The sequence below is a fragment of the Rhinolophus sinicus genome, chromosome 4, assembly GCF_057876585.1.
Source record: "Rhinolophus sinicus isolate RSI-liver-muscle chromosome 4, RSI-T2T, whole genome shotgun sequence".
NCBI classification, from domain to species: Eukaryota; Metazoa; Chordata; class Mammalia; order Chiroptera; family Rhinolophidae; genus Rhinolophus; species Rhinolophus sinicus.
Genome location: NC_142504.1, coordinates 43431206 through 43450112, shown reverse-complemented (window position 1 = coordinate 43450112; position 18907 = coordinate 43431206). Strand labels below are relative to the sequence as shown.

Genomic DNA, 18907 nt, shown 5'->3' with positions numbered 1-18907 from the left:
TACATTCTTTGTAAGTTACCCATTATTTAAATAAAAGTTTTACATTATTTACAAACTATTTAATTTCCTGAGTCTTAGTCTTAGCTATATATAATTAGCTTTAATTGTATTACATGGTGCAACAAATTAAAATAGAGCAACTGACATTCTCTTCAAAATGAATCATGGATATAAGCATTGCTGTAAGAGACCAGGAAGGGAACTCTCTTTAAATACTAGGAATGCCAGGATAAATTGATTATTTGCTATCAATGCTGAGAAGTATATATGACTGAGCATATCACCTAATTGGTTTATTCTCTCTTAATATTTTTACCCTTAAAGATAAATTGAAATATTCAGTAAAAAGGACAGAAATATTAAAATCTCACAGGGATTATCAACTTTACAAAGCAAAGCTAATCTCACTCATTGAGAATGAAAAAGAAATCATTTCAATGTTACAGTGAATAGCTAATAGTTTATGTACTCAGTGGATTACATACATCTATTTATGGGACTATAGGTATAAAATTTTGTGTCATTTAAGTATGCTTTCTATAAAACAGTAACAGGAACCTTATTCAATCATATATTTCTACACAACCATACAAACACAAACTAGTGGAAGTCACTCTTGTCTCAGAAAAGACAATCATTGCTGTACTCTAGAAGAACTCCTACATTAAGCATTTACTGCATTGCATTTGCTATATATTTAAGTCATAGCATTATTTATTACCAGCCAACTTGTCAGTGTATATTATACGAACACCACATGAGAACTCTTATGGCTGATTTGGTTATTTTCAGCCATCTAGACAAGCAATATCACTCACAGTGGTTACATATATTTTCCTGTGATTAGCACTATGTTATGGTTTACTCATGTACATGAACCCTCAAGCTGGGCAATCTGAATTTACAGTATCACATAACTTTCAGACATTAAAATACGCAACAACCTTATTATAGCTTGGCTTAAATGGTATCAGCAAGGCAGTCATCTGAGCCTTTTGTAGGTGTAGATTCCCTGGAAGGCATTCATAGAGCATTGCAAACGCATGTGGGTAGGCAGAGTAATCTTATATTGCATGTAGGATTTGGAATTTGGCTCAAGTTGAGAATATTTCCCCTATTATAGTCTATTCCTCTGGATAAACAATGAAATCATTTTCTTCTTGTATAGAAAACACATATTTACTTGAAGATTGAACTGATTACCTTGTCTTAAAATAAAATTGCTAACTATGTTTCTGAATCTAGAATAAATAACATTTGAGTCTAAATTGCAATATTTGATACAAATACCCAAATATTTAAGATACTTGAGAGTGAAGAGGGGAAAAGAACAAAAATATTATATTGTTTACTATGAATTACCTTATTTTAAAAAAGAGAAATACTTAGCCAAAGATATGTAACAACTTGATTATATCAAAGTATGGACTTCAGTGATTTCCAAGTTGAACTATCTCTTTGTTTCCATGCAAAGGACATGATTTTTTCATTCTTATAAATTCCTCTACATGATCTTTGTGTTCCAGAAAGCACAATTGGAATAAAACCAGGTAAATTAACACTGTTAAAGAAGATGAATGTCGGTGTGACATCAGAACATGTTGGTGTGAGGGGCTCCTTGATATTACCCTTGAAGTTACAACAAGTTGAACAGCTAGAATTCAACACAGGATTCCCTACACAACACACAAACACATCTGCAAGATACACTTATAGAAATACCTGAAGGAAGGTGAATCAGAGCAAACAGGAGGGAAGGGAGAATTACAGAAACATAGTCCTCAGGATGCAGCCCAGAGCTCAATGCAGTCCCGGGAGAGGGGAGAATTGAGTCTGCAGGTGCACTTTCTGTGGCACGAACAATTCAGCATGAGGGATCAGCATATAACAAAGCTGAATCCAGTGATCAGGGAAGAAACCTCAGGGCCAAGACTGAATACAGAGGTGTGATAACTGAAATCTAACAGTCCTCAATGCCAGGAAGAAAACAAAGACACGAAGAGTGATCACCTCTCCTACTCTCCAGAGCCTGCCTCTCCCACACTCTCCCAGTGTTAGCAGTGGGACCCAGAAACAGTAGCAGTGTCAGTTAAAGAACAGAATATCTACAGTGCTGAGAACTGGAGAGACAGTTCCTGAGCAGCAGAGACACAGTGCAACTAATTTCAGTGACAAGGGAGGAGCTATAGGGACGAGTCAGCTGTGGTTTGGCAGTCACCATTACTCGGAAGAGAACAAAGCACAAACACACCAGCCGTCTCTCCAAGCCCACCCTTGTTCCATCTTACACGACTGATTGCAGTGGGGGTACCCACCCAGGGCTGGTGAGGCACACAGTTATGCATCTGGCTGCGGGGTCAGCACTGAGATTTCAGAGGTTCAGAACCACATCACCCAACACATTCTCCCAAATGGGTGGTATCCTAAGACTGAAGCGACCTGGTCACAGAGGAGATGCTCACCTTACCAGGAATTCTCCCACCATTGAAGAAGCCAGAACAGGTCAAGAGAAAATAAAATGATCCAGTGCAAGAGAAAATAAAATGCCCCAGCGCCACCTACTGGAAAGCAAAAGAAAGACCTTTTCATATCAACCTGCAACAGAATTCACTCCTGTAGATGACCAGGAAGAGAAATAATCCATTAACTGCCATGAATGGCCATGGTAACAAGGCAGCTAAGGAAGAAAACAAAACAAAACAAAATCTCTAGAAGACAAACTTAAATATGCAACTTAAATGACAGATAACTCAAGACTGCAGTTCTGAAAAAACTCAATGAGGTGCAAAAAAGATCAGGCAGGCAGTTTAATGAACTCAGAAATTAAATCAACAAACAAAAGGAATATTTTACCAAAGAGACTGACATTTTGAAATAGAACCAAATAAAAATTCTGTCACTGAAGAACTCAATAAAGCAGATAAATAATGAAATAGACAACTTTAGGAAATAGAGCTGACCGGATGGAGGAAAGAATTAGTGATTTGAAGATAGAAATCTGGAAATGACACAGATGGAAGAAGAGAGAGAGTTGAAAGTTAAAAGAAGTGAAAGAACTCTACAAGAACTATCTGACTCCATCAAAAAGAGCAATATAAGAATAATGGATATACCAGAAAGAGAAGAAAGGGAGAAGGGCACAGAGAACCTATTCAAACAGTCAACAAGAACTTCCCAAATCTATGGAAAGCACTAGATCCTCAAATTCAAGATGCGAACAGAACACCTAATTACTTTAATCCTAACAGGTCTTCTCCAAGGAATATTATATTGAAGCTGTCAAAAATTAATGAGAAAGAAAGAATTCTCAAGGCAGCCAGGGAGAAAAAGACGGTAACCTAAAAGGGAAAGCCATAGATTATCATCAGATTTTTCAGCAGAAACTCTACAAGACAGGAGGCAGTGGAATCAAATATTCAGATGACTGAAAGAGAGAAATTACCAGTCAAGAATAGTATACCCAGCAAAGTTATCCTTAATATGAAGGAAGAATAAAGACCTTTCCAAATACACAGAAGCTGAGGAAATTTTCTGCCACAAGGCCTGTATTATAGGAAACATTGAAGGAGCCTATTTGATCTGAAACAAAAAGGTCAAAAGGACACAAAACTATGAGCAAGTTTACTAACAGACACACAGAAGTAGGAAATGTCAACCTCTACACAGAATAGGGTACTATAAACTTAAATATAACATAAAGGGTACAGAAGATAAAAACATAAATAAAGAAAAAAAGAAAAAGACAATTTGCTACTGCAACTCAGAAATGTACTCACAACATAAATAGGGATAGTTTGTGGCAACAAAAAAATAAAAGGGGAGAGGGTAAAAGTCTGAATTTGCAAAGAGAAATGGAGATAAGACACAGGCTGAATAAAAAGGACTACTGTATATATGAAACATTCTTTTACATAAACTTAATGGTAACCACACAGAAAAAAATCCAGAACTGAGATACATAACATAAAAAAGGAGGAAACAGAGGAAAACATCATAAAGACCAACAAATTAAAATAATAGAAAACACAAGGGCAAAAGACAATGGAGACTTCAAGTTACCAGAAAACCAAAGATAAAATGGCTATAGGAAATCCTCACATATCAATATCACCCTAAATGTAAATGGTCTGAGCTCACAAATAAAAAGGCACAGAGTAGCAGATTGGATCAAAAAACTAAACCCAACCATATGATGCCTAAAAGAGAAACATCTCAGCTACAAGGACAAATACAGACTCAAAGAAAAAGGGTGAAAATGATACTCCAAGGAAATGGCATCCAGAGAAAAGTGAATGCAACCATACTTACATCTGATGAAACAGACTTCAGAATAATAATTAAAAAAAAAAAAGTAGCAAGAGACAAAGATGGACATTTCATAATGATAAAGGACACAATACAACAAGAGGACATAACGTTTATCAATATATATGCTCCCAATCAGGGAGCACCCAAATATACCAAGCAACTAATAACAGACCTAAAGGGAGAAACTGACAAAAACACAAAATATCCTAGGGGACCTAAATACGCCATTGGCAGCTATGGATAGAACATCCAAACAGAAAATCAATAAGGAAATATCAGCCTTAAATGACATATCAGACCAAATGGACATAACTGACATTTACAGAGCCTTTCATTTTAGAACAACAGACTATACATTATTTTCTAGTGCACATGGAACATTCTCAACAATAGACTACATGTATATGTTGGGACACAAAAAGAGCCTCAGTAAATTTAAGAAGATTGAAATATCATACCAAGAATAGTCTCTGACCACAATACTTTCAAATTGGAGATCAACTGCCAAAAAAAAAAAAAAAAAGAAAAAACACAAATATGTGGAGATTAACTAACATGCTATTAAAGAACAACTGGGTCAAAGAAGAAATAAAAGGAGAGATCAAAAGATACATAGAAACAAATGAGAATGAAAACACATCACATAAAAGTAATTAAAATGCAGCAAAAGCAGTAGTAAGAAAGAAATTTATGTCATCACAGGTCTACCTCAAGAAGCAAGAAAAATACCAAACCAACAACCTAACATTTCATCTTAAAGAACTGCAAAAAGAAAAACAAAGGAAACCCAAAGTCAGCAGAAGAAAGAAAAAAATAAAAATTAGAGCAGAATTAAATGAAACAGAGAATAGACAATAGAAAAAAATTAATGCAACAAAGAGCAGTTTCGTTGAAAAGATTAATTAAATTGACAAACCCATGGCTACACTCACACTAAGGTAAAAAAAGAAAAGACACAAATAAACAAAATCAGAAATGAAAGAGGAGAAGTTACTACAGATACCACAGAAACACAAAGGATCATGCGAGAATACTATGAAGGACTATATGCCACCAAATTCAATAATATAGAAGAAATGGATGAATTCTTAGAAATATATAACCTTTCTAGACTGAACCATGAAGAACTGGAAAATCTAAATAGACTGATTAACAGTAAGGAAATTGAAACAATCATCTTAAACCTCCCCAAAAGCAAAAGTTCAGGGTCAGATGGCTTAATTAGTGAAGTCTATCAAATATTCAAAGATGGTTTAGTACCTGTCCTTCTCAAATTTTTCCAAAGAAAAAATGATGAAGAGGCAATACTTCCTAAGTCATTTTATGAGGTCAGCATTATCCTAATACTAAAACCTGGTAAGGACAACATAAAACAAGAAAACTACAGACCAATATCTCTGATGAATACAGATGAAAAAATCCTAAACAAAATATTAGTAGATTAAATAATGCATTTAAAAGATTAGGCTTCATGATCAAGTGGGGTTCATTCCAAGGATACAAGGATGGTTCAATCCATGCTAATAGATCATGTTAATGTGATATACCACATAAATGAAATAAAGAATAAAAATCATATGATTACATCAATAGATGCAGAAAAAGCATTTGACAAGCTACGACATCCATTTATGATCAAAACACTTAATAAAATGGGTATAGAAGAAAAGCACCTCAACATAATAAAGGCCATATACAACAAACCCTCAGCTAATATCAAACTTAATGGTGAAAAACTGAAAGCTTTTCCTCTAAAATCAGGAATAAGACAGGAATGCCCCATCACCACTGCTATTCAACATGGTATTGGAGGTCCTAGCCAGAGCAATTAGGCAAGAGAAAGAAATAAAAGGCATCCAAATTAGGAATGAAGAAATTAAATTGTCACTTTTTGCAGATGACATGATTATTTATATAGAAAATCCTAAAGACTCCACCAAAAAACTATTACAAACAATAAACAAATAAAGTTGCAGGATAAAAAAATCAATGTACAAAACTCCACTGCATTCCTGTATACTAGCAATGAGATTTCAGAAAAAGAAATTTAAAAAATTCCTTTTGCAATTGCAACAAAAAGAATAAAATGCCTAGGAATAAATTTAACAAAGGATGTGAAGGACCTATACACTGAAAACTATTAAGACATTATTAAAAGAAATTGAAGAAGATGCAAAGCAATATAAAGATATTCTGTACTCATGGATTGTAAGAATGAGCATAGTTAAAACGGCCATATTACCCAAAGTGATATACAGATTTAACACAATTCCCATGAAAATCCCAATGGCATTTTTTTCAATAAATAGACAAAAAATCATCATATTTGTATGGAATCACAAAAGTCCCCGAATAAACAAACAGACAACACAAAAAAACCCCCGAAACCAAAACAAAACAAAAGGTGGAGGTATCACACTCTCCGACTTCAATTTATACTACAAAGTGACAATAATCAAACAGCAGGGCATTTGCAGAAAAACTGACACATAGACCAGTGGAACAGAACAGCCCCCAAACAAACCCACATATATTATAGGTTGACGATTTTTGACAAAGGAGCGGAAAACATACAATGGAGAAAAGAAAGCCTCTTCAATAAATGGTGCTGGGAAAATTGGAAAGGCACGTGCCAAAAAATGAAACTAGACTGTTATCTCTTACCACATACCAAAAACTAATTAAAAGTGGATCAAAGATCTAAATTTAAGACCTGAAACAAGAAATTGCACAAAGGAAACATAGGTACTGATCTTATGAACCTTGGGTTCAGAGAGGATTTTATGAATTTGACCTCAAAGGCAAGGGAAGTAAAAGCAAAAATAAATGAATAGCTACTATATCAAACCAAAAAGCTTCTGCACAGAAAGAGAAACTGTCAACAAAACAAAGGCAACCAATCAAATGGGAGAAGATACTTAAAAAAAAAAAAAAAAAAAAGCAATCCAACTGAAAATGGGCAGAGGATTTCAACAGACATCTCTCCCAAGAAGACATACAAACAGCCAACAAATACATGAAAAGATGCTCAACTTCACCAGCTATTAGGGAAATGCAAATCAAAACCATAATGAGATACCACCCCATACCTGTTAGAAAAGCTATCATCCACAAGACAAGTAAGAACAAGTGTAGGAGAGGCTGTGGAGAAAAAAGAACCCTCATACACTGATGGTGGGGTGCAGATTGGTACAGCCACTATGGAAAACAGTATGGAGGTTCCTCAAAAAAATTAAGAATAGAATTACCGTATGACCCAGCAATCTCTCTTCTTGGTTTCTACCCCAAAAATCTGAAAACATTTATCCATAAAGATATGTGTATGGGATTTTAGGAAATCATTCATTCATTTATTCAGTAAACATGTTTTGCATTCACTATAAGTATATGACTATATATCATATACTATAAATATATAACTAAGTTTGGAAATAATTTGGAGAATTTAAATAGTATAGATATTTTTAAGAAACCCAGTATGCAAGCCAAAGATGAGTATGGGTAGGACAAGGAATACTATGCATATATTGCAGTTTCTGGCTCCTCGTGATAGTATTTACACAAAGCTAGCGATCATCAAGATAGCTCTTTAAATGGTTACTACTTTCTTTCTCAGCCCATGACACATGTTTTATTTTTCCTCTTTGTACTTTTTTATTGAGGAATAGATGACATATAAATTTCTGTGGAACAACATAATTTTTCTCTTTTTTTTTAATTAAAGTTTATTGGGGTGACAATTGTTAGTAAAGGTACATGGATTGGAAGAATCAGCATAGTTAAAATGGCCATAATACCCAAAGCAGTGTACAGATTTAATGCAATCCCCATCAAAATCCCAATGGCATTTTTTAAAGAAATAGAACAAAAAATCATCAGATTTGTATGGAACCACAAAAGACCCCAAATAGCCAAAGCGATCCTAAGAAAAAAGAACATGGCTGGAGATATCACACTCCCTGATTTCAGCTTGTACTACAGGGCAACAATAATCAAAACAGTATGGTATTAGCAGAAAAAGAGACACACAGTCCAATGGAACATCACAATAAGTCAGCACAATAAGTCTAATTAACATGTCACCATACTTAGTTGTAATTTTTTTTCTTGTGATGAGGACTTTTAAGATTTAGTCTCTTAGCAATTTTCAAATATGCAATACAGTATTATTAATATTGTCACCATGCTGTGAACTTCATCTCCATGACTTATTTTCTAACTGGAAAGTCTGTACCTCTTGATCCACTTCACCCATTTCTCCCACTCTCCACCTCCCACTTCTGGCAAGCACCAATCTGTTCTCTTTATCTATGAGCTTGGTTTGTTGTTTTTAAATTCTACACATAAGTGAGATCATACTGTATTTGTCTTTCTCTGACTTATTTCACTTAGCATAATATGCTCTGCATCCATCCTTATTGTCACAAATGGCAAGATTTCAGTCTTTTAATGGAAGAATAGTATTCTATTGTGTATATATATTGATTTTGTATATATTTGTATATGAAAAAATGCTGCAATAAACATGAGGGTGCATATATCTTTTTGAATTAGTGTTTTTGTTTTCTTCTATTAAACACTGAGTAGTAGAATTGCCAATCACATGACAGTTCTATTTTTAATTTTTTAAGGAACCTCCAAACCATTTTCCATTGTGGCCGCACCAATTTGCAATCCCACCAACAGTGCACAAGGGTTCCCTTTTCTCTACATCTTGTTCAACATCTTGTTATTTGTCTTTTTGATAACAGCCATCTTAACAGGTGTGAGGTGATACTTCATATCGTTTTGATTTTCACTTCCCTAATGATTAGTGATTGGTGTTGAGCATCTTTTCATGTACCTATTGGCCATCTGTATGTCTTCTTTGGAAAAATGTCTATTCAGATCTGTCCATTATTTAATCAGTTGTTTTATTTTTGTTTTTCTTTGTTTTGTTTTTTTGCTATTCACTTGTATGAGTTCTTTATTTACCTGCATATTAACCCCCTTTCAGATATATAATTTACAAATATTTTCTCCCATTCAGTAGGTTGCATTTTCATTTTGTTGATGATTTTCTTTGCTGTACAAAACTTTTTAGTTTGCTGCAGTACTAATTGTCCATTTTTGCTTTTGCTTTTGCAGTAAGATCCAAAAACTCATCACCAAGACCAACGTCTTCTTGTTCTGTGTTTTTTTTCTAGGAGTTTTATGGTTTCAGAACTCACATTCAAGTTTTTAACCCATTTTGAGTTAACTTTTGTGTATGGTCTAAGATAGTGGTCCAATTTCATTCTTTGCATGTGGCTGTCCAGTTTTCCCAACACCATTTATTGAAGAGACAGTCTTTTTCCCATCATATATTCTGCCTCCTTAAGCATAAATTAATTGACCATGTGTGGGATTATTTCTGGGCTTGCCATCTGGTTTCATTGATCTATGTGTCCGTTTTTTTAATTTTTATTTTTCAATTACAGTTGACATTCAATATCATATTACTTTCAGGTGTACAGCATAATGGTTGGACATTTATATAACTTAAAGCAACCCCCCCCCATAAGTCTTGCACCCACCTCACACCATGTATAGTTATTACAATATTACTGATAGCTATTACAATAGTGTTACTTGTACAGTTATTAAAACATTATTGACTCTATTCCCTGAGCTGTAGTTTACATCCTCATGACTATTTTGTAATTGCTGATTTGTACTTCTTAATCCCTTCTACCTTTTACACTCAGCCCCACATCTCTCCTGCAACCTGAGAACAATCAGTTTGTACTTGTATCTGTGAGTATACTTCTGTCTTGCTGTCTATTTATTTTGTTTTTCAGAATCTGCACGTAAGTGAAATCATATGGAATTTGTCTTTCTCTGTCCAACCTATTCCACTTAGCTCAATAGCCTCTAGGTCCATACATGTTGTCGTAAATGGTAAGACATCGTTCATTTTAAGGACTAGTAATATTCTATTGCATATATGTATCACATCTTCTTTATCTATTTTGTGATTGGGCATTTAATCCATTCACATTTAAAGTAATTATTGATAAGTAGGTATATAGTTATTGCCATTTTATTAATTGATTTCTGATTGTTTTTGTAGTTCTTCTCTGTTCCTTTCTTATTCTCTTGCTTTCTTCTCTTGTATGTTGATGACTTTCTGTAGTATTGTGTTTGGATTCCTTTTGCTTTATTTCTTGTATGTCACTTGTAGGTTTTTGGTTTGTGGTTACCATGTGCTTCACGTGTTCTAAGCTATGTTTATAGCAGTCTATTTTAAGTTGATGGCCACTTAAGTTTGAACATATTCTGTAATCCCTACCATTTTTATTCACCCCCGCCACCTTTATGTTTTTGTTATTATTTTGTGTGTGTATGTGTGTTTGTGTGTAACCCTTAATTTACTGTTATAATTACACATGATATTCCTACTTTTCCTTTTAACCTTTGTACTAGCTTTAGTGTCAGTTGGTCCACTGCTTTTATTATGTGTTTGCCTTTGTTTATGCGTCTGCTTTTATGCCAATATACTACTACTTTGATTACTATAGCTTTGTAATATCGTTTGAAATCAGGAATTGTGATGCCTCCAGCTTTGTTCTTTCTCTAGATTGCTTTGGTTATTCGGAGTCTTTTGTGCTTCCACACAAATTTTAAGATTATTTGTTCTATTTCTGTGAAAAATGCCATTGGAATTTTGATAGGGATTACATTGAATCAGTAAATTGCTTTACGTAGTATGCATACTTTAACAATATTAATTTTCCAATCCATGAGCACAGAATACATGTTCCTTTATTTGTGCCATCTTCAATTTCTTTCATCATTATCTTAAGTTTTCAGTGTATAGGGCTTTCACCTCCTTGATTAAATTTATTCCTAGGTATTTAGTCTGATGCAATTATAATGGGATGGTTTTCTTAATTTCTCTAATACTTTGTTATTAGTGTGTAGAAATGTAACTTTTTTGTATATTGATTTTATATACTGTAACTTTATTAAATTCATTTATCAGTTCTAACAGCAAACTCATGATACATGGTTCAATAGCAGGCATGGCACTGTAACATTAAAAATTGCAAGATAGTTTCAGTTCTCTGTTTATTCCAAGAATATGATTAAGATTATGATTTGTGACATCAGGATAACAATGTGGAATCTACGTTTACACATCCATCTTAGAAAGGATAACTAGGTTGTAATAGGTGGGAGACTATAAGAACAAATGCGTCAACTCATATTTCAACACGATCTTGTAAACATAAAAAAAAAAAAAAATCAAATAGGCAATGGTAGTTTATGTATATAGTATGGAATTTTACATGAGAAATATTCCTTGTTCTTAAATAAAAATAATTGTTGGCCAAAGCAATGGTCTGAGAGTTTTACAGGGAAGATGCGCTACTCTCTAATTCTTTCACCTTGTAAAAGAGGCTGGTATGGCTATAGGACTACGGTAAGATTCACTTTGTGATCCCCCATCACTTGGTTTCTTAGAAAGTGTAGCGCTTCAGCTTCATTCAGCACTAAACTTATTTAATAAATTGAAGATTGTATTCTAGGTTTTAGAGATGCCAGCTTTTAGAATTGCTTACCAAGAAAAAATTATTTCCTTACAAACAGTTATGGTAATAATTTTTAAATATCACTTCTATCATAATTGGGAGTGAAAAACAAATGTGCGTGAAAATACAAATAGTGGTCACAAAAATCATTTTTAATTTAAGATTACATTTGGAATTTGCTTCCCTCACACTTTTTATCTAGTTTCAGACCTCTAGCCCAGTGCAAACAGAAGATCTTGGGGTAAGGAGGTGTAGAAATTCTATGTAGAAATCAAAAGAAGCCATAGACTTCCTGACGAAATCTTAGAATGCCATGGAGGAACATGGGTCTTTGCACATAGACACTAAAGATTCCTGGTTTAAACAATGGGAGTTCTCTTTATATCTCATCTTTAAATAGAAAAGACTTTCAGATTATCCAGCCCAGGCCCCTCCTCTCTACTCCAGATTCATATTTCTAACTGCCTACTCAACATCTCCACTTGAATATCTCATAGCACCATTAACTTACCATCTTTCTCCCCCAAAGCGTACTCTTTCCAGTCTTCTCTTTCTCATTAAATGCCATCTCCATATTTCCAATACTCACTTCTGAGAACTTGGTTCATTTTTTAGGCCTCTATTTCTCTAACATCCCAGATGTAATACATCAGCAGATTTCGTGAGTTCTATCCAGAATCAGACAACTTTTTGCCACCTCTATCATCCCTCTGTAAGCCGCCAGTATATCTCACCTGGATCATTACAGTAGCCTGATTTTCTCCACCCCCCCCCCCATCACCTTCTTACCCCGGGGCTGCAATCCCAGACAAACCCAACCAGATGATCTTATTAAACCAAAAGTCAAATAATATCCCTCACGTGCTCAAAATCCCTCAGTAGTTTTCCATTTCACTTCAGCTTTAAGGATTTTGGGTCTCTGTCTTCGGAATTATATTTTCCCAGATAATGCCATCGCGCCATGCCTCTTCATACTCAAGTCCTTGTTCAAACATCACATCTGCAGTAATGTCATCCCTGCCCACCCATTTAACATTGTAGCCCTCTGCTTCCCACATCCCTTATCTACCTTTTTCGCCTTTTTTAAATTCCCAGACCTTTTTATTTTGGATCTACTAGAGGGTTTCCTTATGTATTTGTGTATCGTGTATCTTCCCCCTCTAGAATTTATTATACCTCAAGGAAGGAATTTTTATCTTTTTGTTGTTGTTTTTCATGTTACATGGCTAGCTCTAGAACACTGCCTGGCAAGTAATTGTCCTGTGATAAAAATTTGTTGAACTAATAGATAAAAGGATCAGAATCATCTTGATATGCAGAAGTGTGAGGGTTGTTTTAATTTGTCAATGTCCTTAGAGAATGTCCTTTATAACAGAGAATAAAAGTGCTATAAAACACCATCACCCCAATGATTTTACTTGAAAGATCATTAGTGCTCATGGCTAGTCCGATCTGCCCTCTCCTGCTGACACGTATTTTTATAGGTTATGGCCCTGTCACCCATCATGACCCATATTAAGGTATGACTGAAAATATCTGTGACATTGGTTGGCCCTGAATTCTGCATACTCTTTGTTCTACGGTCAATTTCTCTACAGGCTTTCCCTTCCAACCTGGTCCGAGTTGTTTCAGAGCTTCCTGACTAAACTTTTGCTTGGATAAAAGACACACTGTCTCAGACTGCCCTACTATTTTATTTAACCAGCAATCATGCACTCACCGTTCTAAAGGGTGAAGAATAGTTATCAAAGTTTTGAAGGCAATTCAGGGTACCCATCCTGGAGCAAGGCTCCTGTTGCCTAAACTAGCACAAGCATTCATTATAGGATAATTAAGTGATACTGGGAAATCCTAGGAAGGTGGGATTTAAGAATATACTCAATCAAGAATATAAAACAAAACAAAAAAAAGATAAAAATTAGGTAGTATGAAAAAAAAGGTAAATGCTGTGCTGCTTGAAATATTTGATGGGTCACCGGTGGGGGACTGTGTTGCAGAGGTGCTTTAAAAGGAGAAAGGAATTTTTCCAAAGTGCTGTACTCTAATTAACATATCATTGACAATGTCACGTTATAAAGGACTGCCACTTTCTTCATTCAAAGATTAAATGTGGTGCTAAACACAGCTGCCGCTTTTAGTGCCTTTTCTAAACAATACCACAGTAGAGCTGATTCTAATGATGTGGATGGAACCCCGCTCAATTGTCCAGTGGCATCCACTTTGATTTTCAGTGACTGTTTAGTACTCACCGCTTCCCGGTTGGGTAGAACCTAGAGCAGGAATGGCCATCCCAGGCGCAGTAAGGGTCCCGGGCCAGGCAGCAGTCGGCACACGCTGTGCCGTAGATGTGGCAGCGATGCAGAGACACTTGGGAAAGCCCTTCATTGGAGCTCACATACAACTGTTGCTATTAGAGGAATGATGATGATTTATTTCAGATGTGGAAGTTAAAAGACTTTCAGCAGGAACACATTATAATATATGCCCACAAACCCTTGGATTCATTTTGAAATAGACTAAAAACGAGAAGCAAAATCCAGAGGGGTATAAAGCCAAAGTAAATAGAATTTTCCTACGTTAATATGCCTATAACATTACCACTTTCCTGTTTAAAAAAAAAAAAAAAAAAAAGCTCAGAGCACCATGTAGAATGGTTATGTGTTTGAGACATTGGGATTCATTGTTCTCTCAGATTTGAGCTAATACATTACAGATTTAAATTACGATGTTTTCTTTTTTCTTTGAATGCTGTCTCTTAGCAAAGCACAAGGCAGCTTTCTTACTCTTCAAATCTGGCAAGCCATCACCTTGTAAATTTAAAAGAGTCAAGTCTAAAATAAAAGGCATTTTTAAATTTAGCAAAAAAAAAGTACATAGTGTTAGATAAAATTGAATAATTTTTTTTCACATGCCTTCAAAACTAACATATTACTCAGAGAAATTTCTAATTTATTTAGAAGAACACCAGTATTTATATTTAGACATGTCTTAAACTTTCTGCATGATCCAGAGATCTTCAGCACCCTAAATCATAAATAAAGATTTCATATGCCTTCATTTTTAGGGTGTCAAGAGTTTCTTATGATACTGCTACAGTTCATTCAGCTGTGCATAAAACAGTTCTTAGGAATAAAAGGGTTAAATTTCTCATTGACATTCCGTATTTACAAACATGATATACAATTCAAGTCAGCAAAGTTCTCTAAGCTGGAACTTGCAGGCATACACACACACACACACACACACACACACATATCTATACATATTCATACTTTATATATGTAACATACTGTTTAAAAGTAAATCAATGGGAACATCATTGGTCCAACATGCTCTGGAGGCAGACTTCTGGGATTCAAATCCTGGCTCAACCACAAATCTGCTATGTACCTTTTCTGAATCTCAGCTTCCTCTTTGGGAAAACTGGATAATAGAGCCCTTACCCTAAATAAATGTAAGCGCTAACTCCATGTCAAATGCTTAGAATAGTTTCTGGCTCCTCAGTCCTCAATGAATGTTGAATATCAGTGGTAGTAAAGTATCAACTAACTATCCATTTATAATTTTTTCAGTTCTAATTAATCTCACTCTAATTCATGAAAAATTATTTTATAAGACCAATTAGTTTTTCAGAAATTGGGCTGAAAAATACTGATCCCCAGCTGAGACATTCAAACTATAAGAAAACAACTGCATGTTTTGACCATAATCATTTCTCTAGAAACTTTTGAAATATGTGTTTATTGAGTATATTAATAAATATTATAGTGAATGCATCAGCTTCATTAAAACATTTTTAAAATGGTTTATTTGAGGAAAGGACATAGCTGGTTTCATTTTAGAAATTATCTTTTTTTATTAATCCAATTATTTTCTGCTATGCGGAATGCAAGAATAAATTAGAGAATAAAGGAGAATAAAATGGACAGTAAAATAGTTTGAACAGTAGGGAAAGTACTAAATTCATGGTATTTAAGTCTATATAAAATATCATTGGCAATTTGTAGTTCTTTCACTCTGTAAAAATAATAGTGTTCAGTTCTGCAAATGAATACCTAAAAAAACAATTACCCTGCCCTCGATCTAACTAATTTAATGAAACATTTTTAATTATCTACAATATAAGATGTTGAAGACAATTTAATGCTTAGTTTTTCCTGTGTGTATGTGTGTATTGTATATTGTAATTTTATGGAATGGACTGTGACCTATAAGTACACAAGCTGAATTACAAGTTGAAACCTGTAATTGTATACTCAACTACTATGCCACACAAATGGCTTTGTGTCCATTTTGAATTTCGCTCTAATATTTTCTCTTTCCATTAAACAACTGTAAACAAAGGGCTTCCCTGCTGACTTCAAAGGCAGTTCTGACTTGGGATCAGCTCCCTAGGACACTGGGGAAAATGACAAATGGCTTCTTGTTACTTGGGAAAATGTTTGTTATGCACCATACAAACATTTTTACAGATGAGCTCTTTAGGTCCGTTGTACCCTATTTATTTTTCTTCATAAAATTTAGTCAAGTGAAAAAGAGTACAAGACTGACTGTGAAATACTTCTTCATCTGTAACATACCAAATATGGTGAAGAACACTAAAGTCATGTCATCAGTTGTGCTAACACATAAATCCTTTTATTCTCTCTTCCAAGAAAAATAAGTCTCAGTCTCCTACAAATAACAGTGACCAAAGATCCACTTTATTTTCGGCGATTTATATGAATTAAGTTGTTTGTGAGAACAGCATTACCTTGCAGAGGCAGAAACTTAGCTCAGAGAAGTTACATGAGCTGCTGGCAATTTACGGTCCAGTTGGGATTTACATGCTTGTCAGTCTTCCTCTGAAGCCTACTCCGTTTTTGACTACACTACTTTGGCCCTTACAAATTTGTTTTGGGAACACTTTCGGGGTGGGAGAGGTGCATGTTTTGCACATGTAGAGATCGGAACTGGGCTTTTCCTCTCTGTGATCACTGCGTATTTGCATGCGAAGGCACAAATTAGAAGATTAAACATTTCTAATATTCAGTGTCTAATATTTCTTCCCCAAATCTCAAACCTTGATATGGCTTAGATTTGAGACATTCAGATTTTGTTAATGACATGTATAACCCTAAAAAACAGCATTTCCTTTGAAATAAGCATAAATGAACGTATTTCACAACTCAAACATGTGACTGCAGCAGGAACTCAAAAGAGGATAGATTACTCATTCCAAGCCCCTGAGAGTGTTTGTGATGGTATAGTAGCTCAAACATGCTAAACTCTTCCTTCAGAAAGATTATTTTCATTTTGGTTAGCTTTATATGCTGTAATATTTGAGAATATAGGACATAAAAAATGTTGGAATATCTTGCTGCATATATGTATGTTCTCTTCTGACACTTTTATATAAAAATAAAACCTATTTTTGTCTCCACTGATAACTAGTAAATTCTACATCAAAATTGAAGGTGACTTTGTGGTATACTGTGAACACTATACATTATTTTGCTAATAAAGTTAATTTTTCAGACATTATATTTTTTCATGGTAGTAAAATTTTTACATGCAAAGAAAACAAAAATGGGGTTGATTTTACCTTTTTGGATGAAATTTTCATTGTTGTTATAGGAGCATGATTCTGAAAGGTTAGAAAAACATAATGTTAGTTGCAGTCGCTCAATGGATTTTTGCATTCAGAAATTCTTTTCCTGTGTGTTAAAATTCAAGAAATCATCATTCTCTCTATGTGCACATATACTTGCAAAGTCTAAAATACTTGTCTATAAAGTATATTTCCTCTGTTGGGAATAAGGATGGATTTGTGACTCAGATATATGCCTAAACTTAAAGAATTAGCTATAACACATCTTTAAGTCTCTTTCTTTTGGACTGATGTCCCTACTGAATTGAATCAATATAGTTAGAAAAAATGAAAAGTTGAGTGCTCACTTCAGCAGCACATATACTAAAAAAATGAAAAAGTTGAGAGAATTGGAAAAAAGTGTAGTTTAGAATATTGAATCTAATGAATAACTCAGGATTGAATCTGGGTAGTTGGGGAAGGCGGGGGATGGGGACTGTGGAATGATACCTAATTTTATTCGAAAACACAGCACTCTGCATAAGACACTATTGTTCACCTGCCAAATGTTGCTTTGGAAAGATGTATTAGCCTGATCCACACTTATTAATTCTTTTCATTGCAAACAAAGTAATATTGTTAGGGGTTCTCTTTTGATAAATGTGAATCAATAAAAGAACTTACGTATTTTGTGAAATAGTAATCCTTTTTGAAATTCACTCCATACATAACTTACTTCTTAAACATTGTTAGTTACTTTTAAAGATTAAAAATTAGACTTGTGATAACCTAATAAAGATCTGTGAAATTTTATTTGAATAACTCAAGTGGCAGCAACCTCTCAAAATCAACTGTACCCACAATTATTTCTCTTTCTAGAGTGGTCAGTTCTTACATTTAAAAGAGAAAATGGTGATATCTCTAAACACTCTACTGCAACAAGTTTTGATCATTGCTTAGAAATATACACACGTACCAAACAGTATTGCAATGTACATCCACCTAGGCAGCTTCTAATGGTTGTACCTCCAAATCAAGTTAAGTTTAGGGAAGCAGAACATATTTTCAGAAAATATTCTGAACAGAGGATTAAAAGAAGAGATCGTGGTTCTGCACGCCATAAAAACAAAGTGTCTGGTTTTTAAAAGTTACATTGAGTTTTCTGCAGTATATCAGTATGACAGTTAACTAAGGAATTCTTTCAATTTAAATGCATCATTTCCTCATGTGCTCATCACACTAATATCATACACACCCAATTATTTTTACCTCACCTCAGAAAATGTGACACAAATACCAAGTTGAAGACAGTAACCGTATTTGGTCAGTGTCTCTCTCAGTTTAGCCACATCAATCACTGGCACACGCATCCATAAGAAAGCTCAAACTTTTAGTCTCTTTCTTTTGGACTGATGTCCCCCACATGCATTTTGACTGACTCTATTTTCCACTGAGAGTTTATTCTTCGTGATGATAA

At 34.5% G+C, this 18907-nt stretch overlaps 1 protein-coding gene across 1 annotated transcript in view; it reads right to left on the bottom strand.

The window, feature by feature from the left end:
• The window catches only part of SEMA3C (semaphorin 3C), a 182571-nt gene that overhangs the window by 10065 nt on the left and 153599 nt on the right, over nucleotides 1-18907 (bottom strand). Inside the window, exons 14-15 of the mRNA XM_019746909.3 lie at nucleotides 17446-17487; nucleotides 14111-14268 (exon numbers count right to left, since the gene is read on the bottom strand). Coding sequence (XP_019602468.2) covers nucleotides 14111-14268; nucleotides 17446-17487 — 200 coding nt within the window. The remainder of the gene's footprint in view (nucleotides 1-14110; nucleotides 14269-17445; nucleotides 17488-18907) is intronic.